The 24,496-nt window shown below is 51.6% G+C and overlaps 1 protein-coding gene across 5 annotated transcripts in view; it reads right to left on the minus strand.

The window, feature by feature from the left end:
* ct (homeobox protein, cut) overlaps window positions 1–24,496 on the minus strand; it is a 205,648-nt gene that overhangs the window by 9,969 nt on the left and 171,183 nt on the right. For 4 of the 5 annotated variants that reach the window (XM_055065540.1, XM_055065541.1, XM_050169093.2 and 1 more), the window contains 6 exons: window positions 3,957–4,109; window positions 3,278–3,352; window positions 2,794–2,900; window positions 2,188–2,351; window positions 880–1,428; window positions 249–544 (listed from right to left, as the gene is read on the minus strand). In XM_055065540.1, the coding sequence (XP_054921515.1) occupies window positions 249–544; window positions 880–1,428; window positions 2,188–2,351; window positions 2,794–2,900; window positions 3,278–3,352; window positions 3,957–4,109 (1,344 nt within the window). The remainder of the gene's footprint in view (window positions 1–248; window positions 545–879; window positions 1,429–2,187; window positions 2,352–2,793; window positions 2,901–3,277; window positions 3,353–3,956; window positions 4,110–24,496) is intronic. The other variant, XM_055065542.1, reaches the window with a different exon arrangement.

Below are 24,496 nucleotides of genomic sequence, written 5' to 3' on the forward strand. Positions count from 1 at the left end.
GCACTAAGCACTGGTGTGCTGATGCCTTAGGCTTCTGAAGCAAAGATTATGACGGCACTACACAGGGTGGTATACGCAGAGTGCCTGCAAGCAGTAAACTTGTACTTTAGAATCTTTTTGCACTCCTGAAGCTCATTAGCCATGCCTAACCGTAAAATACGAATTAATACAATGGTTCGCAAACCAACGCTTGCAAGCTGGCAGCGTCCTACCTATCACAGGTGCTAAGCAACGTCCGGAAGCCGCACCTGTGGTATGTCGTCGTTTTCGTACTTCCGGCTGGACCGCTTGGCATCCCTGTGTGATGCCGAAGAGTGCTGGTTGTTTGTGTTGTTGGCGCCACCGTCGCCGTCCGGGTCGCTGTCGGCGTGAGAGTCGTCGGCTGCGCCGTTCTGCGCTCCAGACGAAGGGGGTGCCGGGCTGCGCTCCTTGGTCAACGGCATCGTCATGGCTTGCTGGGCCTCGCTGAGGATCTGTGCGATGCGTTCCTCCGCGGCCGCGTCCTCCTGGCGGCTGGACGCGCTGGAGCCGCCAGACTCCTTGCCTGCAATCACGTGCGCAGGAACAAACTCTTAACGCCGGCGCCCTACAGCGTTCTCATCACCGCGTTAAACGCCCGTCTGACGGATGGGAAGACTAGAAGGGGAAGCAAGCGGGCACGTGTCTGAGAGCAGTACGCCGACAGAAGCAGCATACTTGAGCTGACGGCATGCACAATGGGATGTGGTCTTACACAACAAACGCCAGGCTCAAAGCATGCACACACCGGAGGGATTTATCAACGCGACGCGCCAATCTCACGTTATGCCTGCTCCAACGAACAAAACGTTTAGCCGGCGATGTCGATAGATAATCAGGCATGTGTGCAGCGTGACTCACCTTTCTTGGGAACGAGTGACTTGAGCATGAAGACGCAGAAATCGTCCGAGGCCCAGGCGTGCATCTTGCGGTACGAGTCGCGGCCCTTCTCGGTAAGCTTGTCCCAGGGCTTGGGCTTGGAGAGCAGCTCGCTCACTGTGCCCTGCGACAGGCCGAGCACGAAGCGCGCGAACAGGCGCTGGCCCACGTTGTGCGCGCTCAGCAACTCGCGTACCGCGCGCGACACGTTCTGCGTGTTGAGTGCCTCGCACGCGTGCCGCTCCATGTTCTGGCGCAGGCATTCCTGCAGGCGCTCGAGAGACGCGCCGATCACCGGGTCCGGAGTCGGCGGCGTCGCTCCGGCCGCCTCGTCCGCCACGCCGCGGCCGCTGCCCGTCGAGGTGTCGGTGCCCGTGGACATGGCGTCGGCGTCCACGGACTTGGGCGTGGCCGGCGGGCTCGTCACGATCGGCTGCTCGTTCTTCAGCATGCGCGAGAAGGACGAGACGATCTCCTCGCCAAGCAGCGAGCCGAACGCTTCGACGTTCTGCAACCGGCTATGCGGGGAACCTGCGCCGCCGGGAGCCAGCAGTGATTGATCAGTTCGACGATTGTTCGAAGTGCCGATAGATCGATGAAACGATCCACAAATCAAGCGATCTATCGATTGACGCAAACTCAATAACGCCATCAATTGCGAGGAGGCAGGACAAATCAATTTTTCGATTGATTGATCGTACCGCGAGTGCGGGGTCGAACGGTCAAACAATCGAAATATCTATAAATCAATCGATCAGTGTCGACTGTTCAATGAGAATAAACACGCGCCTCTTTCTCTTTCGCACATACATTATCATTATCAGCCCTGCCGCACTGCATGGTAAACGGCACCTTCCAGAGATTTTCGGCTATCCCTCCGTACTAACCCTCCGTCCCCCCCCCCCCCCCATCCCTCGACGCACCCACCCACATACGTATGAATTTTTATGAGATGGCTTTAATAACTCGTGTAAGTTTCACTAAGAGCGTGCTCCCGTCATGTCGAACATTAGCATGCAACGTTATTTGAAACGTAATCAAGAAATAAAATATCAAATTGCGAAGAAAATGCGCAAAATGTAAAAATGGGAAAGAAATTGGCCTAGCTAACGGGCAGGTCTAGCTCAATTAATGTCCACATGTGCCAAGTTGCTCGGGTTTTCAGCAATACTTACAAATCGCTTTCTGACACTATAAAAGTTCTATGCTCCCTGACCACGACGCACACGCGCAAGAGAGAATGAGAGAGAGATAGTCAGGAATATTTGTGCCTCGAAGACAGTAACTCACCGGCGTCGTCCTTTGCGAGAGGAGGCGAAAGTCGCGTCCGATTCTTGCCGTATAGCACGAGATCGACGCAGTTGTTGTTGTTGTTGTTGTTCGGCGACACTAGTGCGGGTTTCTCATCTTGGTCGTCGCTGGGGTTGTCACTGTCCTCCAACATCTTGAGGTTTCTGCATCCAAAATGGCCGTCCACGTGAGTTTATCGTTCGCGGATGTTTATATTGTTGCGCATTAGCAAACGTGAGGCACATCCATGTGCCTAGAATAAAAGCATTAGGGCTACACATCTCCAGGCGTGCCCCGTAAAGCCAACTTTCGGACTAAAAAACACGTTCCTTAATCGCTAGTACAGCGTTACTAGGAGAGATAAATAAAAAAAGCAAGAAAATGGAAACGTGGAAGGCAACAGGCCTGGTCAACCTATAAAACCAAGTGGAACTTGGTACCTAAATCCGCAACATGGAAGCCACACAGAATGCCTTACGGACAAGAGAACCTCGGTACATGCGGCACGCAACCTCTTGGCGCACATTTTACTTGTTAACATCCCTTTTGCCCCTTCAAAAGCCGCCCGCAGCTCACTTCGCACGTATTTCAGTAAGTGTGCCTTACCTCAATTCGTTTTTGATGTCGTCGTAATCCTTTTGTCGATCCAGCCTGTCTTCGAGCTCTTGGATGATTCTAGACTTTTCTGCGAGCATTCCTTCAAGTTGAGCAATCTGCGAAAAAAATAAAAAAATAAGGAAGTCAACCTCTCAAAACACTCAGCACATCATACGTACCACAACAGATATATGTTTCAAACCTGTCTACAGAATACCGGGTGCCACACAAACCGCTACGTCTCAGGAGGAAACACTTGGTCTAAGTTCATGACTTAAGCTAGCGAAAATTACTTAATGAGCACTGTAACAAATATATCTAGCGCCCCATGATAGTTTCTCAGCAATTGAATCTATGTCAATGTGTTTGGGCTGACAATAAATAATCGCGAATATTTAAGATCAATCAATCAATCAATCAATCAATCAATCAATCAATCAATCAATCAATCAATCAATCAATCAATCAATCAATCAATGGCGTCAAAGCTTACCTGTGAGGCACTTGTCTCTTTTAGAGAATCCACTGCTGACTGCAGTTTCCTAATATCTTCGACTAGTTGAGATATCTGCGCCATAAGACGTAAAAAAAAGAAAAAGGAAGTTAAGAGCACGCAGGAAAGCCGATACAAGCACGAGTATGAAAACGCACCTTTTAGTAACAGAAAGCTTATGCAGGCAATTTCTTGTTTCACAGTTAGCTTCTCAAGATTCTCTGCATTATGGCTTGGTATGTTTACACTGGAAAACGTCCTATATTTTTTTATTTTTTTTAAGCCTGCGTGGAGGTATGAAGAAGGAGAATCGAGCCAGACCAAGCAATGTTACGCAGAATTAGCTTTGAAGGCTCACATGTTCCACAATCGAGCTTAGCAGTTAGAATCTGCACCGTTAAAACGACCACCAAACAGAGCTTTGCAACGGCTGATTTCACTGCAGAAGCAAACTGTATGGCTTTGTTGCTGTCACTTTAAAGGTTCTTTTTACGCGAATCGACGAATTGTCCGAACATAATTGCGGAAAGAACCGTTAGACTTCTGATGGCTGCTAAGAATCATCCATTATAGCGTTTAAGGGTGTCGTAAGGGGTTCCCCCGGTTTACGCTTTGCTGCGCTTTTGGACAGTCAGACCAAGAGGAACGGAGAAGCTATGGAGTGGAGAAGCGTCCGAACCTCCTTGTCCTTGGAGGCGAGCTGAAGCTCGAGCGCTGTCCTCGAGGGTGACGCGGAGTCCCGCGCCGAGGACGGCGGAGGCGGCGACGAGGAGTCCATGTCAGACAGCTGGTCTCGCAACAGCACCGAATCCTGCTCGGCCGCCACGGCGCGCTGCGTGCACAGGCAAACGGAGGGACAGTGAGGCGACGCTTACGCTCCTGACGTGCGTGCAGCGTTCTATAGTGCACTTGAGGTCGAACGCAAAGAACAAAGAGGACGGGTGAACTTTGTATGAAAAGACGAACGAACTGATTGCGCAAAATGCACACTACTTTTGTGCGTAGGAGCACAACTAACCGACGCAAGGGACATGCTACGTAGGTGACCTGCAACGCAATGCACGTGGAAGTCTCAAAGCCCCTGCGTGAGTAGCACGAGCTCGCGCTACCCCTTCCAGTGGCGTTCCGGAGGTGCCCCTGAGACTTTGCAGCTTTGTAGCTTCAAGGCATCCATAGAGACCTTAATATGACGCTCGGCGACAGCTCGGATCACGTACGCACTGGCTTTTCAGAGGTTTTGGCAAAGTGGGCGACCTCCCCGACCGTGCATCTCCTCCAGCGAACCGGACTGCTAGGTATTGTGATGCACGCCGGTATCGTAACTTGTTTCTTTCGCCGCCCCCTTTCGATAAGAGCGTATAGCATTCATCAAAGTATCTAATTGCGAAATGACTGCCGCCGAACGCGGCTAGATATAGGAAAAAGGGTCGTCCTGATTCAGCCCAAAACTGAGGGCCCATTGAGGGCTCTGGCACAACCAACTCTAAGGAAGTTTGATAAATGTGTTTCAAACACAGCTGTATTACCGAAACGTTTAACGGAAAATTTCAAGTTGAAAGTGCCTTATTAAAAAGAAAACTTCTATCTCACTTGAAAATACCCACACACGTTCTAAATGTCAACGTTCAACCTAATGTTAGTTCTGTATCTATTTGGTACAATGTTCTCTGCTTTCTTTTTAACCACTTTGTACTATACAGGGTGATCATTTTTAAGTTTTACGGAATTTTTATGAATCGCCTGTGGCAGATAGGATAATGCTTGTCGTTGAGCTAGATTATTTCAAGAGGCGGACATTACTAACACGAGAAATCAAAACAAGTATTCAACTAAGTAAGGAAAATTCACTGGTTAACTTCTTGATTATTTACTTTACGAACCATATTGCAATTCACGAGTTGTAGCCGTTTAGCTTACAGGACGCATACACTTGAAATGAATTTCCAGGATGACACCAGCTTCGACATATTATTTCGCAAAATGTGGGAGGAAATACCTGGGCATTCCAGTTACTTTTGCGCTTTAATGTATAAAAGAGCGTTTTCTTACAATAGTAAGTGGAACAACAGTGCATCTCTACGGCGAGTCTGATGGCGCATATCTCCAAGCTGACGTCAAATTAATTCAGAAGTTAGTTAATGAATTTCCTTTAATCGGTTGAATAAGTGTTTCGAATTCTCATGGAAGTAACGTCCGCCTGCCTGAATAATCCAGCTCAAGGACTAAAAATCACGCGATCTACAACTGGCTATTTTTGAAAATTACGTAATCGATCGCCCTGTATGCAGATGACACGAGACGTCGCCACCTACATGCGACACCGCTGCCGCGGGCTTTCCATTCGGACAAAGAGAAAACCAGAATTACACCGCATTAAAACACAAGCACGTTTGTTCCTGTGCTTCTTACGGCGGCACTTAGGCGCGTACCACTGCAGGTAACACAAATGGGCGCTTTACTTCCGGCCAACGGCATCGTCAGCTGTGAAACGTGCTTATAATGTGCACAAATTAGGCAGGCCTTAAGACTTCTCTTGTTCAGGTGCATCCTCGTTTCGTATTGTCGTTCGGCCGCCGCCATGCGCCTATACCGGCCTTGCTTCCGCCACACCTTTCGCTGCGCAGGTGAAAAACGGCGTTCCGCGTGACACTTAAAACTCGACTCGAGAGAAAGTTTCGCGCGCCTACTATATAGCAAGCTCGCACGCCGCGCCGAGGAAACTTTGAAAAGCGACGCGACGTCGCGCTAATTTCCCCCCGCTGTCCTGTTGCGTGCCCGCTACGAGAGGACGGCTAACCTGGCGGCAGCGTGGAATGCGTAAGCCCCGATAAGCCTCGGGCCCCGGTGAAAACGAAGTGCCACTCTGCACGCCGTGCGAGACGCGGAGAGCGCACGCAGAGCGCTCAGGCACGCGCACGGAAGACAGTTGTTGCCCGGCGGTTTTCTTCCGTTTTCCGCAGTAACGAGGACGCGTGTTCTGTCGCGGCTTTCGAGCTAGGCTTGCACGGCGTGCGTTTTTCTTGCGCGCCGCAAGCGTGCCGTGCAATCAAAGGGGTTCGGGCCCAACAACGAAACCCCGAGTTAACCCTCCGTCGCGTCCGTCTTAATTCCCGCACCTCATCTACGGCGCGACTGTCCCGCGATGCTGCGCTGGTCGGCACGCAAGCGTGCCCCGGCACGAAGCCACGCTTCGCGGGGCCATTTGACAGCGGGCGCGTAATTTGAGCAGACGCGAGTGGGAATGAAAAATTCAGGAACCTATTTGGGCGAAGAGACCGCGCGCGCGCGCCCGAAACTTGCTTCTTTTCAGCTGCCGCGCACAACGTCGACCGTGCTAACTGCACGCGTTAACCGCGCTTGCCAGGTCCCCTCTTACGTTACTTGTCGAGTCCGAGTCATTTGGAGTTGTGGCCGGACGGAGGTGGGTCGAACGCGCTGTGTGCTCAGCGGGCTTATTATTATCAGCGCTTTGCTTCTTTTCTTTCTTTCTCTTTTTTTTTCTTCTTCTCTCTCTTCCAGGAGATTAGGTACACGCTTAGATGCACATAAATGTATCCAGTGTGCGCCATGACAACGGGTGGGCTTACGCTTTCGAAGCGTCGACCGTACACGCAATTCGGAGGCATGCATTATTACTGGTTCCGCCAGCACAGGTTTGCGCGCTTGTGTACAAATATTACCGATGAACGGCCGTTCGCTCGGCTTTTGGGAGCGTCAGAATTGCTCGTCCCTGAATTCGTTAACGGGACGGGTGCCGATGCGAAGGCGCAAGCGAGACTTAAGCATTCCTCAGAAGGTGCGTCGCCTACATATGCTCCCCCGCTACCTCATTCGCATCTGGCATTAATACTGCAGGCGCTGGCGCAGCTGGCGAAATCATTCCTGCGCGGCAGGACGACGGCGACCGAAAAAAGGACCGACGCACTTCGCTCGACACAGTGTCCCGTCCCTATCTGCATGGTTGAATTCTTGATGACACCACGTAAGTTTCTGGCGACACGAACCGTTTGAACTGTGCACGCCATATGCTCCTTCGGTGAGCGAGAGACGACGCGGATCCTGGCAAGAGGTTTGCGAGGTCTGCGCAATGTTGGCGATATGCTGCCACCTAGCGACGCGGAAAAAATACTTCACCACACGTGCTATCGCGTACGCTGGCGAAATGTGGTTGTACGGGAGATGCGATATTGCAGGGGGCGTAAACTTCAACGGCGCACAAGAGGTGAACGAAACACTCGCGAGGAACAAGGCGCGGAGATACAATCAACGCCGCAGCAAACATTCAGGATCCGATGAAAAAGTAAAGTGAAAGTACAGCTCGACATCGCCCCTCTCACAAGAACAAAAGAAAAACCAAAAATCAAGAAGGCAGCCGACGGGACATTGCCGATAGACAACGGTTTCCAAATTAAATCCCATTTCGGAGATGAGAGTTAAGCGTAGAAGAGCCAAGCGAGACGTTCGCAGGGCCTCGAACTCGGGCCGATGCACACGCGGGGCCAGGCGACGCGGCTTTCTCACAGATTAATCGCGTCCATCCAAGCGGAGGTCGTACACGCTGTCCGAATCGACAATTACGGCGACACGATACATGTTTACTTTCGCTTCTTTGCAGATGCGTCTTGCCAGGCCTTCGCGGGACACTTCCGAAAAGACCAGTGCCTCAGTTTTTCTTTCGCTCTCTCCTTTGACCATTCCTTCTCACGCGCTTGAGTGTGCGCACGCACCAACTTCCTCAACTCATCGTATGACTTTCAAAAACAAACACGAAACGAACTTTCCCTTTGCGCCATGGTGTTCGTCCAGGGCGGGATGCTACTCGTTTGTCGTTCACGCTATTATTATTGCCGTGCACAGCTTCGGGACTCGGGAGGATCGACGACGTCTTTTGGGCGTCACTCGCGCTGATTGAAGCAGCAGCGGCACACAGGGCAGCGGCACAAAAAGCCTCTGTTCACGTTTCTCCTTCTTTCTTCGCGGTCAACTTCTGCAGCGGCGTCTTGCTCCAGAAAAAACTTTCTAATCTCGCGTTATTGCGGTATACAACTGAAGCCATCCAGACGGAAATCGCCCGAAATACTCAAGGCTCGCCAAGAAGTTTCGAACCCGTCTAGCGGAAAGAACAAAAACGACGTAACGCAATTGCTAAACGCAAAGGACGCAGTAATAGAGGTCAGGCTGTTTGGCTCAGATATATATGGGAAACTATACGCGGACTGGGTCACATGCTTTGGTGCACAAGATGAAGAACAAGCCGTAGAGAACAGGGTATAACTACATATGTGCTGATTACGATTTCAGTACCAAGGAGTGTGTACATTTAGTGCCCATGCGGTGCGTCGGACACCGTAAAAACTGTCCGCCGCAATATTGTGGCAGTGCTCCACACCGTCTCGATCATTACACGGTGTGTCCGTATCTCCCGAATTTCCGTGTAATAACCGGCAGACCGGTAACAAGCTCTTCGCTCAGGCGTTCTCTCTGGTCTCTGTCATTTGAACCGAAGGCGACAGAGATGCCAAGCAAAGAAATGTAGGGATCGTCTAGCGCATTACGCGCATTATCTAGCACGTTATTATGTGCGCCGAGATTCACTATTTCGTGCAGTATCGGTTGCAAAATACGTTAGCTTGGCCGAGGCCGGAACAGAGTGCTTCTTATTTACTCTCTGGCACACGCCCTATGGCACACGCCCAAAGCGGGGAAGGGGACGGGGGGTTGTTAAATGCACAGAACTTATAATGCGATCGTGAAAGCTGATAAACACAGAGACAGAAATATTAACGTGAACCATACAGGCAACAACAATCGATTTTCGAGCCAATTTGATTCAATGGCACAGAAAATAACAGCGACACGAAATGCCTTTGGACGGATAGCTTCAAAGTACCAAGAAGACGCACAACATGAGAGCAGCACCTGATTAAATGCGTGTTCCTACGGCCATTGATGCGCATATAGTTTCGCAAATCTCAGAGCGCGAACAGGAAGAAAACTGTTAAAAGCTTTGACGCCATATCGACGTTCATAGTGTTCTTATAACCAGAAGTATTTAGCCAGCTACAAGACAACAAAATGCAAATATTTTGCTTATCTGTTGTATTTTTTTCTCTCGAAAGTTTATTCGCTCTCATTTTAAAGCATCAGCACAGGAAGCGGGACAAAAAAAAAAAAAAAAGAAACAGATCACGAGGGGAGAGGAACAGAGCAGCGCACGGGTCAACGGGTCGTGACAAAGGAAGCACGACGGCGGTTTATCCGACAGGTGTCGCCGCGCCAAGCGCCCCTTCGTCGCTGCAAACACAAGAAGCCGCGCATGTAGCTGGCGCGTGAGGGGAGAGACATGCGACGCTTAGCGTGCCCTGCCAGTTTTCGAAGCTGGAGCGTATGCTGCGAGTGCGACGCACCAAGGAGGACGAGAACATTTTCGTCATGATGTCACAGCCCGGGGAACGATACTGGCATGGCTTGTGGCTTCTCTACATTGTTTTTTTTTTAATCATCGAACGGTTTACTTATACAGGAAGAAGGAAAGCAAGAGGACAATGAGCAGTTTTGCGAGCACTTTGCTTTGAGGAACACAACGAAATTCACGTACAAACGCACAAACGCGGGCACGATACAACGCAAAATAACCAGCACGGTCAGGGAACATCGGCGTGATCGGAAAGGTGTAAAGGCGCCGCGTCGTCGATAAGCCGCACGACGTCGAAGCATTGCTAGCTAAGCGTGCGGTGAGAGCTAGAAAGGAGTTCCTCCAAGAGCAGCGCCTTCGCGTGCTGGCGGCGCAGAGTCGACGAGGAAAGAAGTTTCGAACCCCGAGCAATCCCGTGACGCGCCGTTTACTTCCGCTCTTTTGCTGCTGCGAGAGGGCGAGGGGAAAAGTCTGCTTCCGAAACTCGCTAGCTCCACGACCCGCGTTTGACGCCCCGCTCCCGCGTTGCCTGGTCTCTCCTGCTCCTCTAGTGATCGTGTTTCTCTTTAATTCCTTCGCTTATTCTCGGTTAATCCTCAAGGGATGCGAACAAGGGGAAGAAATGCGCGCAAGTCGCGCGTTGTTTTTGCTGAACGCTGCCTCGCGCTTCTCTCTACAGCACGACGATTAGCAGGACGTGTTGATGTCACCGCTGGAAGAGAGGGACAAAAAGAACTTGCACGCGTCGTTCCTGCTTGGCTATACGCACAATGGCAGCATCGAGATGCCTGCTCATTGTAAGCAAGAAACTACGCATTACTATACGCGCGCGCCACGCAAGCATACGTAAATAGAAAAAATAGAAAAGAGAATCGACAAAAGTCTGCGTGCAGCAGCAGGATAGGGGCGCCGTCTTCCCCTCCGAGTCTCGCGAGAGCAGAGAAAACAGAAAGAGAAAGAAATGGCAGGGCGGCACTAGCATAGAAACAAAGATGCCGGGGTTAAACGCGCGCGCGCGTTCAGTTAAGCTTGCTCGATATCGGACTGCAGCACGAAGAGGGCCTGCGGAAAAGCAGCCATGGGTGACGAGGCCTGAACGATATTATAGCTCGGTGGGCCCCTCTCGACAAGCGAACGGTGCTATTTGTGAAACAATGCGCAAGCGAACAAAAGAGCTAACAGCGTTCGGCAGAAGCGAAGGCCCAGCGTGTTCGGCCTTCTTCGCCGGCTCATTCACGAAGCGACGCAAGAAACGGCGCGGGTGCGAGCAAGAAGCTAACGCGCGCCGACGGAAGGCCTGTCTCGAATGATGCGCCGTTTTGTTGTTCACGGAGCGAGCCGGTCTTATCTAGCTGTCCACGCGCCGTCGGCACCACTCGCCGAGGGATTTGAAGTTCGCGCGCTTTTCCCGCGGCTGTTTGTGTACACTTCCGTCACCTGTTTTCCCTCTACGGCCTACCACTGCACGACAGATTATTAATATATGAGAAACAAGACAAAAATGTCAAGAAAACGTTATAGAAAGATGGCTAATGAAGCAAACAGAAACGTAATCGGTACAATAATGATGTTATCGCAGCCCGTGAGGTATATTCTTAGGCACCCAGAAGCAGCGAAGTCTGATACGATCGCGAAGGCAACACTGAAAGGCAAATGGCTGTGAGTCAGGCACTGCGGATGAGCTGGATGTTTATTACAGCAAAGAAATACGCGCACAACGTGATTGGATTTCGCAGGGGTAACATTATTGCGCTGCTGCCACACATGTCCGCAGTACGATCTCCACACAAAAAATACAAGAACGAAAAAAAAATAAAACAAGACATTCAAAATTATTGGCTATGGCGACGCGAAAGGCATATACAATTTGTTTTCACTTCACGTCACGGGTGACGAAAGATAAACCACGGGTACGTCGGTCGACGCAAATATCAGCGTCACGAGAAAGTAGCTAATCTGGCGGTCTTAGAAAGGCGACGAAGGAAGCTTTCCAAGAAAACTTTCCGAATCATATTGCCGCGCTCAGACAGGGATGAGGGTTGCGGTGAAGTTCCGACTTAACGAAGGCTTCACGGTGAGCTCAGAGACGTTGCAGATAAGCCCGCCAGCTGCATTGATTCCATTTTTTTTTTCGCGGTTGCTCCACTATGTTCTCATATATGTATCGTTTCGTTTCAGTATATGTGTGAAGGCAGCCTTTAACGTTAAAGAGAAAGCATCTAGTTGTTGACAGTTGCTGCGAGGGGATTTGACAACGCGAACGGCTCGCCCGCGCGCGCTCGTGTTGTTCACTTGAGCGAGTCCGCGCCACCTCGAAGGCATCGACGCATGACGAAAAAACAAAAAGGAGGGATAAACTGCCAATAGCCCAGAAAAACATAGCGTCCGCATGTTGGCGACCGGAGCTGCGACAAGGGGGGATAAAGTAGCGACGGCGCTCTCATCTCGGAGCGTCGCGACAGGTAATACTGATTCGATTTCAGGAAGGGTGCGCACTGAAGCCTTCTAGTGCTGTACCTCACGCGTGTGTACTTGCATGGTTGGAGAAGAAAAGAGGATCGCGAGACATGCCAATGATCTAAGAATGCGAGAACCGAGCATGTAAGCTAGGGATAACTCATACATCCCTCAACGACAACGAAATTTACTGAATCCCGGTGTAAACAACACTGCTACATTGGAAGAGAGTTAGCGGAGACCATGTTAAAATTTGTGAGCACCGTGGTACGTGCAAGATAATACTGGCTGCGCTGTTTGCATTAGTAAACAAAAATTAATAGCCTTTTTTTTTTCGTTCTCTCTCTCTCTCTCTTGCGTGAAGGCAGGCCTGCAACGCAGACTTCTCATTTCATGAAATCTCAGCACTGCAGTTTCAAAGAAAAACCTCGGCGAAGTCGTCTGGGCAAACGCACAACTTCAAGATAAGAGGACATCACATATATGGAACAAGCAAGCCACGAGGCTGTCGCACGTTGTCAGATGCCAGTTCTGTCTCACCTCCTTCCGTATGTCTATTGTTACTTGTACATCAGGCTTTAGGTGGTAATTAGTCCAACGAAAGATACATTTGATGACAACGTTATTGAAGTTAGACCATCTTTTGTGTTCCTAAAAGTATAAATAGCTTAAATTTAGTCAACAACTAAAGAAGAACGCTACGCAGAAGCTAAAACCTGACGCTGTACGAGGCACAAGCACATAGTAACAGTGAGGCACCCGACGCTCAGCAACGCTACATATATATCTTTGAAAACGCACGGTTAAAAGCAAACTTAGCCAGCAAACAAGTTCTGGAGAGCACAGGCGAGCGAACTCGAGGAGCGATACAGCGCGCGCCTCCGAGAAGTCCTATACCTCCTCCGCGATGTCTACCGTTATAATAATACTGGTATTAGACGACCACGCGAGCGCCGCACAGTTCTAAACATACGGCTGCGATGCCATCAATTTCAGGGCAGGAGAGAAACAAAACGTACGCGCTGCCACACACACAGACACGCATTCATTAAACGGCGAGGCCGCAGCGCCGAAGGACCATAAAGAAAAGTCACGCGGTCGCTCCGCGTTCACAGCGTCGCGACACACGCCACTTCCTAATTCACGAACGACAAAACAGACTCCCAGCCAACTAGACGATGATAGTGGTTAAAGAAAGGAAGGGGGGGTCGGCGTGCCGTATATCAGACCAAAGGCACACGTCGCGCGACGCGAGTCGCGCTTAATAATCTTTGGCGGGGCCCAAATACGACATCGCCGCGGCGCGTCACACGGGAGAAAAGAAGGCGCGTGCCTATCGTACGTCACGCTCGTGCCCGCTGCTGACTTTCGCGCGAGGGGGAACATAAATAGGCGCCAAAATAAAGGCCATCACCGTTCGGAAAAAGGCGACGGCGGTAGACCGCCGCGCAATCTGCGCCGCGGGAAGGACGGCTGCCATCGAGAACGACGCTCGACTCGACGACGATCGCGACATCATAGCGAGCCGTGACAGCTACCGTTTGTTTCTTGCCTCTCTCGAGTTACGTGCACCGTCCAGGAACTGGAGTCCTTACGAGGCACGAAAATCACAGCGCAGTCGAAGTGGTTTCGACCGGTCTCATATCAGCTAATATGTGATTTTACGTTTCTCATTACACTTAGGAAATAACGCGAAAGAAAGCAGAAGAAAGGCATGTCACAGGAGACAGCCGAAGCCATAACGTTATGTCCGTCTGTCACGTGGGGTACACTGACAATTCACGGCTGGTGACTTTTCTCCTCCTCCTCTCTATTTACGCGGTGACTCTGGTGAAAGTGAGAAAGGCTAGAACGCAGTGAATTTAACAATTCGCGAAATACTGTACAGAAGAATAGTATCAATGGCTCTGCGTCACTGAGCCAGACTCTTGCCGCAAGCTCATACGGATTACCAAGGAAGGCATGAAGAAAACATCAAGAAAAGCAAATTGCCGATGGAGGAGGGGGGCGAGCCGTGTCCCCTTTCTTTTTTTTTTTTTTTTTTTTTTTGGGGCAGCAGCGTCAATTGCCGACAAGGACAGTACTAAAAGTATCCTGTAGACCCACTTTTTATTCTTCTTTAACCGAATCAAAACGACCGATTCGGGGTGAAATGAGCGCGCGCTGCAAGCAAAGGCCACACGCAGCCGCTCGGTTTTGCCGCGCGGTACAGGCGTGCCGGTTGTGTATAGCTTCTGTCGCGCTGAATGCAACAGGAAGAGCAAGCGCGGCGCAACTGAGCGGCGCGCGCCGTGTTCAGCTTATCAGGGCGGCGAACTATACGTACACACACCGGCCGTCGTCTCTGTAATTAGGTGACGCCAGGCGCGCTCTGTTCCATATTGGCCGCCATGTTCATCGCGACGTTTTCATTTGCCCTCGACCGAAGCAGCCGCGATTCCGCGAGCGAGGCGCGTAACGAAGTGAACGGCTCTGCATGTCGCTGGCGCTAATTAGTGACCAGGGTTGCGGTTCGGGCTCGTTACGCCTGCGGTGACGCGAGCAGTTGCACAGTCACGCGGAACAACATGGCCGAGTCGTACGTGTACTTTTTAGTTGCGCGTGATGCGCGCGTCCTGTTTTTACGCGTTCTACCCTTCCCGTCTCTGTCGTCACGCTCCAAGCAATCTTCAACACGAACACCGACCAAGCAGCCCGAATCACCGCCTTGTATACGACACGCATACGACACGCACTCAAGACCCCTTCTACGGTCTGGTATTGCGCATCCTGTTTGAGTTGATAACGAAGTCTGGTGGCCCCTCTTGTGGGGCGACAGTTTGATGGTACCGTTTAGAGGGTTTCGATCTTATCACGCTGCCGGAGTAATCTTGCGAAATGCAAAACGCTACAGCTTGCGAACTAATAGCATATTATCAAACGCGATGGTAAAACGGCTGTGCGTGCTCCTTTTGCTGATGCTGAGGAAGACATGCATTCTACGCTACGCTGGCTGCGCACGGAAGTGGGGGTGGAAAGAGCTATTCGTAATACAGGGTGCAATGGGAAATCCAACGCGAATGAAATAATCGCCATCCTGTCTGCCACAACCGAGGGTAACTAATAGCCACGTGGCCGAACTCGAAGTCTCCTGCCACGCGTATAAATGGAGAGCGGACTACGACGCCAACACAATACTCTAATCTGATTGGACAAGATGCACGTCATAAGACGAGACGTTCCGTAATCTGAGATAATCTTGCGATAAATGAACTGCTGATGACAATTAAGAGTTAACGCTGCAGACGAGGTGTTTCATACAACCGTTGCATCTAAAGGCTGACACATACAAGATCTTTCAAGACTGACGCAAAGCCAAACCAAAATAAGCAAATATTGAGCAAGAAAGAAAGAAAGCTACACGTTGAATTTCACGTATGGATGGACGCGTCTCAATCTGGACGCAATTTTCAAAGCTGATCATAATAAACAGACCCGCAGGTAAATGCAATTTGACGACTAAGGGACTGAGCCAGGCCTATCGACAATCTGGCTTTTTTTTATCTGGTTATAACTTTGAAAATAAGAGCACGGGGGGGGGGGGGGGGGGGCGAGGCGCCAGCAGGACACACCGAAGGCAACGGCAGTCTATCAACGGGGAGGAGGCACCCATCTCTTTCGCATGACGTCATTTGTCCCTTTAATCGGTTTCGCCCTCCGTACTCACTGCAGCGTCCCAATCAGAGAAGTTTCGTCCCGCACAAGCATCGCTCGCCCGCTTCGACTTTTGTTCATCGTCCTTAATTGAGGAGGCTCCGACAGCAGCTCTTTTACCCCACCCTTCTTTAGCTCTTGATTGCTGGTCTTACATTGGGCTTTTTCTCGCTTACGTTTCTTTCTTTCTTTTTTTCCCCCTTCAGAGCGCGTGATCGTCACCGGTTACGAGAGGAGCGCTTCGGGAGTGGCTAGAGAACCCGGCTAACAGCTCGCTCGCATCGCTTGATGCGTCCGACAACGGGGGCAAATAACGTATGAAACAACAGTAACAACAATAATGCCGGCAACACCCCCCTCCCCCCTCGCCGCCCCCGGCTATATCCCCTTTGCCCGTCGGGCAATCTTCATTTCTCAACATGCGAATAAAAAAAAAAGTGTGGGGAGGGAGGAGGGGGGGGGGGGGATAAAGCGAAGCAGCGCAGGAGCACAAAATAAGGAAGAGCACAACAAAGCCTGCGGATTGGACTCGCGGTATAGGATATCAGCCGGCGGAGACACACACACACGCACAGGCGGGAACACGCGGCTCTCTTTTCTCTCAAGCGTTATTAGACGCTCACTGAAGCGCGACTGAACCGAAGGAGAGAGCTCGAGGCTGTGGTGGTCGCTCCTCTGAATAACTACACCCGTCGGAGCGGGATCGGGAAACAACAGCGACGTCGACGACGACTTCGGCAGCACCGAAAGCGCCGGGCTTCACATCCCGAAAACGAGCGGCACTAACAGACGGAACGGCCGTTGCGTCCATTGGCGCCCAACTTTCTGCTGCGTGTCCGACGACGCTTCCCGTTTTTAATCGTCCGAATGCAACGCAGAAGAGGAAGGAAAAAAAGAGGAAGAAATAAAGGAGGCACGGGGGAGGTTCCCGTAATGACGCCGCTTGGGGGCCCGATGCGCGTGCGGGGGGGGAGGGGGAGGGGGAAGGGATTGCTGCAGCAATGACGACAATGGGGCAACGATGACGCTTTTGTGTGGGATGCGCGTGTGGCGCAAGCCTTCTTGTCAATGGGGAAGGAGTCGATCGGGGGGAAGGAAAGTCGACGGAGGGACAAAAAAAAGAAGGACTTCGAAACAAAAGGAGGGTAAGGGGCAATCTCCCTTTTGTCTTTGGACGTCTGGCACAGCTTCGAAATAACGGGAGGAAATAAAAAATGCAGACACACTGTCGCCCATTCTAGCTCCAAAAGTCCCCAGTTTTCGCCTTCACCCGCACACGCTGCTTCCCTCCCCCGTGCCATCAGCGGGCGCTCGCCGCTAGCAGAGGGAACGGGACGCTCAGGAGGACTCCCTCGTCGCTCCGTGAGGAGCTCGTCGCGGGGCGGTGCGACCGCCTGTACCCAAAGAAACAGTTGGTGCCGATGAGATCGGCGTCACACGGCGACGCACAAATAAACGACCAAGAGGGGAGGCACGGGATGAGAAGGCACCGATTCTACAGGGGTTACGCGGAATGGCTCCTCACTCCAGGCTCCGCCGGCTGCCATCCTCCAAGGGCAGAAAGGTGTGCCTCTCCCCTTTGTCATATCCTCTCTCTCTCTCTCTCTCTCTCTATCGGCCTCTCTTCGGCGAGAAAGGCAACTTCCTCTGCGGAGCCGGCGTAATGTGGCGTGAGCCTCGATGAGCGCCTCTGTCTGTCTCTGAACCGGCGGCGCCCGGAAAAAATAATTAGTATCGCCGGGGCGTGTGTGTATGTGTGGCCTGTGCGAGATAAAGGTTTATGATCCACATAATGCCGACGCGCCCGCGCGCGCGCACACTCGACGGTGTGCGCGGGCGAAAGGTTTTAATTGCGGCGCGCCGCCGCCCTTCGTGCCGTTTTGCCCTCGCGCGCCCGGACGACCTGCTGGGGAGCCGACACCCTCTCCGCTTTTATTCTTTCCTCCATTTGCTTGCTCGAGTCGTACTCTGACCAACGCCGTTACTTTTGACTCCAGTCGCCACCCGACGCTTTCCTCTCTTTCTCTGCAGGCAATTTCTTTCTTCAGTACTTCATCCTCTCGCTGCCTCTTCTCCGCGCATCTACCCTTTCCTCTACAGCCCTGTTTCGACTTGCGACTCGCAAATGCAAGCTTAGTGACGGCTGCTTCCGTTATTTATAAAACGCGCACGCGCGCTAGCGCTCCCCCTCCCCCCTTTTTTTTTCATCGTCCGCTGCAAGCGCACGGGACGCCTCCTTTGTTTCACTGGCGTCGTCCAATTAATGACGCCGCTGACGACCAGCCTCTTCCGTACGGGCGACTCCCTCGAAGTAATGTAGCTCGCGATATGCATGCGGCAGCCGAAGACCAGGCCGAAGCGCGATGACTCCACCTTTAGCGGCGATTGGAAGACGAAGCTTCGGAGAAACCTATACATCTTTCGAAAGTTAGTTAATCTGAGATAAGACGAGTGCTACGTAGATAAACTCCGCGTGGGTCCTTCGCGACCTTTCTTTCTGCGATGTAGACCAGTGTGAAATAAGAATAGGTCCAACTCTTTCATTTGCTCTTGCTGCATTTGTGCGACACCTTGGCGACCCGTTGCCATAAATTTAACCGATAGTTTGGCTAACTTGCCTCAATCATCCTGTTTAAGCAGCTGACAACGACGAGCTTAATGAAGACAGTACGCGAGCGAACGCACCCGCCACGTGAAGCGGGAGCGCGCGAGAAAATACATCTTAGTCGGAAAAGAAAAAAAAATGGTGCGTTTGAGACAGCTCAGGCAAATGAAGACGACCATAACCCTAACCTAAAGCACGCAAAGCGACTTCATTGCACTAAGATATGGGCGAGGAAAATACCTAAAGGAGAAAATAGCACATGACGGCGGTCTCCCAACAAATGTTGAACACAACCCACGCAAGCAAGTCAACATTTATACGTAAGCGATCAAATTATGAGACAACCAGAACTAAATTTTAATTAAAGCAGACGACATGAGACCGCAGAGGTTGCGACAACGTGTGTTGTGCGTTTGTATGCAACTAGCAAATAATTCGAACGTAAAAAGAAAGAAAACGCAATGTCTCAATGCACATACATCCCTTTAGGCCCACTTAAAACAGTAAAAGCCTCTCGAGACGTCGCTGCGGCGACGCTCCTTCGAGGAGTTGTCCAAGCCAGCGATGCCGATCAGAGGCAGCAAGTGCCGCAGACGGCCGCGCATCCGGCAGGAAACGACTTCCACGACGAGCAGTCTTCCAACCCGCTGACGGCCGGGCGTTAAGTCGGTCCAGTTCAAGCGCGCCTCTTGGCACAATTAAGATCGACACTTATCGCCGACGCTTCGCGCCGTCTGCGCCGAAATGCTGGAACGACTCGCTCGGCTCTCTCTCCCCGAGCTCGTCGATTGGCCGGGAGATCAGACCGGTCGAGGACGGTCGTAAAAGAGTTCGCCTCCCTTGGCGCAGCGCCGATGACCGGACGTCTATGGCAGGAGGACGCTCCGATGGCCTCTCTCCGCTATTTTCCACTCTGCGCAAAAGTTGGCGCTTCGTCTGGACCCGCGATACAACAGCACGTTCACGTAAGCCTTGAAGGAATTAATAATGCAGTGCATACTTCAGTTAGCGCCGCACTGTTCGCCTCAGACATCAGCCGACCCCTGACCATAAGCCATAGTGGATAACGAGGAAAGTGATAAAGTTTCGGGTCATTAACGTAATAGCCGGAGTATGCATAAATCGCGGAACAGAATTTAAAAGAAAGGCAGTTACGCAATTCTTGATGTATACGAGTAATTCTTGTAATGTACACGTAGCCGCAGCAGGAGACTTTAGCAAACACGACCTAAAGTCACTCTGATCTGTGGCGGAGAATACTGTAATTATTCCACTCTTGCATGGTGCGCAACGCCTCCGAACGTGGATTTATTTCTCGTGCTATTAGAGGGCTGTCCAAAGGGCCTGCGCCAGGGCTGAATATCACGGTCTTCCGCCCCCGGCGCGGGTGCGGCCCGCGATACGACAACGTAGTCCCTTAGGACCAATTAAAGTTTCTTGTCTGTCTGTCTGTCTGTCGTGCTATTAGACAACGGTTTACGTTTGTAAAAGCATTGTTCCTCATTAGCCGGTCACGTTCGCTAATATTCGCCAATTGCGGCTTTCGCTGAAGAAAGGTACAGGTGCAAGTTGCGCATTCTGAGAAGCGTAGTTTACCTTGCTGTGAAGGAATTAAGGCGATAGAGAGTCAAATAGTATATTTTATCTTAAGTACAGTTGTTTAACGCGTGCACTACGCAGACCTAGCTGACAACGGGACAAGAAAATAAGCGCGCGCGCGCGCGAGAGAGAGAGAGAGAGAGAGAGAGAGAGAGAGAGAGAGAGAGAGATTAAGTAAGATACAGGATGCAAAAAGTTTACAGCAATCACCACGTTTTGCCAGAATTAGGTTAGGTGTCAGTTGACCTTTGCTCGTAATTGAAGACAACGCCAACTGATAGCAAATAAACCAAGAAAAGAGCTCGTCACGGTTTTACGCAATAACGGACGGAAAGTAGTCGGGACAAACCATTAGGTAATATAAAATAAAGTTCACTGCCGGTTTCATAAATGCAATTTTCTGTCTTTCCGAGAAACCGTTCTTTTAGGTATGACGGGGGGAACTTGTAATTTAGAGTAGTATCGCTGCTCTCGTTCGAAAATGTAGGCGCACTTGCTGCTTTGGCATCCACTTTGGTCGCAGGATCCGCTGATGTTCAGTCTATGTGCGGAAGCGCTTGCTTATCGACAAGGCTGCGCCTATGCGAACTGTACTGCGTTCAGGCGTGCGGACATTACGCGAAATTCTCGGTTTCGCCGTTCCCTCTAAGGCATCCTGGCACTAGCTTATACAGCTTCAGTCAGCACTTCACCCTAGACGATGTGGGCTATAGGACTTCCAGTATACCTTCCGCGGACACGCGTACGCGAAGTCGCGCCGTCTAAAACGTTGACGAACCAGGAAGACATCTGTCGTGGCGCTCCAAACGACCGACCATCGTCTTCGGATTACTCTTCTGCAAGTTGGGTCCTGAATATGACGTTCATCTGTCGCGTATATAACCAGGCAACCTCTCGTCAGGAACGGGGACCCGGGAGGTTTCCACTTATATGGAGAGAGAGAGAGAGAGAGAGAGAGAGAAAATGATAAATGAAAGGTAGGGAGGTTAACCAGGACTGAGCCCGGTTGGCTACCCTACACTGGGGAAGGGAAAGGGGGACGGAAAGATAAAAAAAAAAGAGAGGGAAAGTCCACTGGAGATATCAGTCGGTCACTCAGTCCGGATCAGAGACGCTGACTCAATCCGGTCGCTAAGGGTTGAACAGGGACATGTACCTCTTACTGACAAGGAAGCTAAGCCTCGGGAGTGATTCCACCAACATCAGGATCGCTCCACACTAAGGCCGCTGGCCCTAATTGCTTGACAGTCGCGTCCAATCGCGTATGAGCGTTCGCCTCGAAGCCCAGTGCATCCCCAAGTCGCAGCGTGGTTGCCGTCGTTGCCATCGTCGCCGTCGTCGCGGTCGCGCGTCTCTGGGCGTCCCGCGCCGCCACGCGTCCCGCTTTCGTTTCAACGATGCCCGATGCAGGGCGTCGCCGCTTGCTTCAACTCGCGCAAGCACACACACTCCTCGAGCTCGCGTTGCCGCAGGCGTGGTGCGTAATTGCCGGCCGCAGTTGTGCTGCGATGCACGAACAGGCGGCGCTCGCTCGCCTTCCGCCCACGCGCGATTTGGGCGCACGCGTCTCCCGATCGCGTACACCGCCCCTCGAGCCCACCCGCCAAGCGCATCCGCTTCGTGGCTTTGGGTCTCACCGAGTGCCCATTTTGCTTCGCTGATTGTTCCTTCCATCGTTTCTTTTTTCGTTTCCGAGGAGTAAGGACGCGGTACAGGAACGAACGGAACCGTTCGCCTCCTGGAACGCAACAACCACAGCATGCAGGCAACGCGTTCGGCGACCAGGTCGAGTGACGTAAACGTAAAGCTATGCGGGACCGAACAGGCTGGCCTGGATAGCTAACGGTGCCTCTTTGTACTGCAGTGAGTGGCGAGGAGTTGTGCGAATGCGTTAGCGCTGCCACACTTCTCACGCGTGCCAGTAGGCACCGACGATTATGTGGCGTTCAACCACAGCGATTTCACATTGAAAAAGAATATAGTAAAAAATAAGAGTGTACTAATGTGGTTGAACTACGAGCGCATATGAACTAGCAACGAATTTCGGATGAATCTTGGACAAAGCCGCATTTACCGCTCGGTACAACGAATGCCGCGCGATGATTGAGCTTAAATAATGCTCAGGTTACGGTCTCATGAAACGTCATTCAGCCTTGATCTCGGTACTAGCCTCGCGCAACGCCATACAGACGCGACAAAGTACCGTGCCAAAGATGCGCCGGAATAGGTTTCATGTAGTTGTGGATTGAGACAGTGAAAATCGAGACCTCGCTGGAAGACGTCGTCAGAACCCGCTTGCTGCATGCAGTGCACGGTATTTCCTCGCGCCGTGCACGTTGGAAGAATGGGCCAAGAAATAATAGCATAACCTACACAAAAATTTCCGTTCACGTGACTGCGTCGACTTCATTCAGCTTTCTTCAGAAATTGCGCTGAATTCAAGCCCTATAGATTTGGTTAGAGAGGAAAAGCAGCGAGCGACGATAACAGATGCGCGCTATGTACCAACACGTTTGATTTAGCCCGATGCATCCAGCCAATCTCTGTCCATGGTCGCGAGGAGCGCATGCGCGCGTATACGGTCTAGCTACCGGTATCTGTAGGCAGATTGGGAGCTGGACACATGTGCCCCAAGAAGCGCAGTCATCGCACCAAGTGCTACTGAAAACTGTTTGCTACTCTCGGCTGTGTGTTACGGCGCTGCTGTCGGCAGGCGAAGTGTCAGCTATGGTTGCCCGTAGATAATCGATGGGATTAGTGTAATATGCTTGACAACTTTAGCGCTTTGTCAAACACACAAACAAGATCCCGTTGCTCGTGTCATAATCGGCGTAGCGCACTCATCTGGCATGATATGGGTCAAATTAATCTGGCCGAACCAGACTTCAAAAAATATGTATGTACAAGACAAATACTGGCCATGCTGTGCTCGACAAATATGGTACGGGTACGTTTGATGTAAGCTAGGAGGCACGGGCAAAGGCCAAGCACACCCAAGACTGAACGTTACCACAGCTTAAGGAATGAACCTAGCGCCTGTTCAGGCTGCTGGTACGTAGTGACCATAACTACGTCATGCAGCACGCAAACGTTCTGCAAGACGGACTATTATTACAATCGCGCGAAGGCTGCAGCATACAGAAGCGGCTCGCTTACGCCTGCGTGACGACCGGCCAGGTCTTGGGCACGGCCCCGAACCTCGTTGGCGAAAGAAAAACGCTAACAACCCGCCGCAGCAGAGACAGGGAGACGAAGCATGCTGCCAATAACTCAAGCCCGCAGCGTGCTAGAGACCGCGGCAGCCCGACGTTATTTAGTCGGCCCATCTTTGACTCGCGTGTTCATTTGCGTCGCGCGCGCCGCGAGAAGTTTGTATCGCTGTCTCACGACAGCTGTGGCTCGAAAAGAGGCTCGAGTTCATTCGGCTTTCGATTTAGGAGACGTCGACGCTTCATTGAGAGCGTGACGCACCTCACGACGCGCGGCGTCGAATGTGAGCGCGCAGCAGAGTGCCGCTCGTTGCCGCGGCCTCGCATGCGCACCGCGCTGCAGCGGCTGTATACCGTGCCGTCGCTCGCTGTATCCTCAGGTGACATACAGAAGTGATCACCCGTTACCAACATTTGGTCGCAGGTCAACTGCTGTTAGCAGTTACCAGTTGAATGAAGTACGCTGCCCTCAGACTCAACGGGACAGAGCTAGCAGCTGAGGGCCGAGAACGAAGGAAGCGCGCACTAACACGCGCGGTGGTACGAAAGCGACGCTTGAGTTCTAATTTCAAGACTATTCGAGCATTTTTGCACACCATTGCCACTATTCCTCTAGCACTGCTGCTCGACCATGGTGTCAGCTGCATATACGCTCTTTATACCTCACCAGCCTCGTGGGGGTGGTGGTAGTTGGCATAGGCGGTATGCCGTTAGAATATCGTTAGCGTATCGTTAGCTTAAGTTAGCGCTACACTATCCGCATAGCGATAACTGCGCCCTAAGGCACCTCCTTTATTACTGCTTTCTACCTCCGCTCTGGGCTATTGCGCTTGAGTTTGCACAAAGCGCGCACGCTGTCGTTTCTGTAGCACATTTGAGCGGGGGCCCACGCGGTTCCCAGCAGCCCGAAGGGCATTATGGCGACGCCCAGATTGAAAGGAACGCCGAAATGTCACCAACTGCGCGCGAAGAAAACACTACGCTCTCAGGGCACCACGCACAGGCACGCGAAGTGGCACATCGTATGGCCACACTTGCACTTAACTGACATTGTGCGCGCTGCAAGGTGATGCAAGGCAATGCAGCCCAGTAAGTTGGCGCAGAAACGTGTCGTAAAATTGAACAGGCAAAATCATTTCATTCTTCCTGCCGTCAGAGTCAACCCAAGATTTCAGGTGCACGCGCTTCACCTCAAGTCAGTTAATTTTTTCGCATGTTCTGACTCTTCCTGACCCTCCCTC

The sequence above is a fragment of the Dermacentor andersoni genome, chromosome 3, assembly GCF_023375885.2.
Source record: "Dermacentor andersoni chromosome 3, qqDerAnde1_hic_scaffold, whole genome shotgun sequence".
Classification (NCBI taxonomy): domain Eukaryota; kingdom Metazoa; phylum Arthropoda; class Arachnida; order Ixodida; family Ixodidae; genus Dermacentor; species Dermacentor andersoni.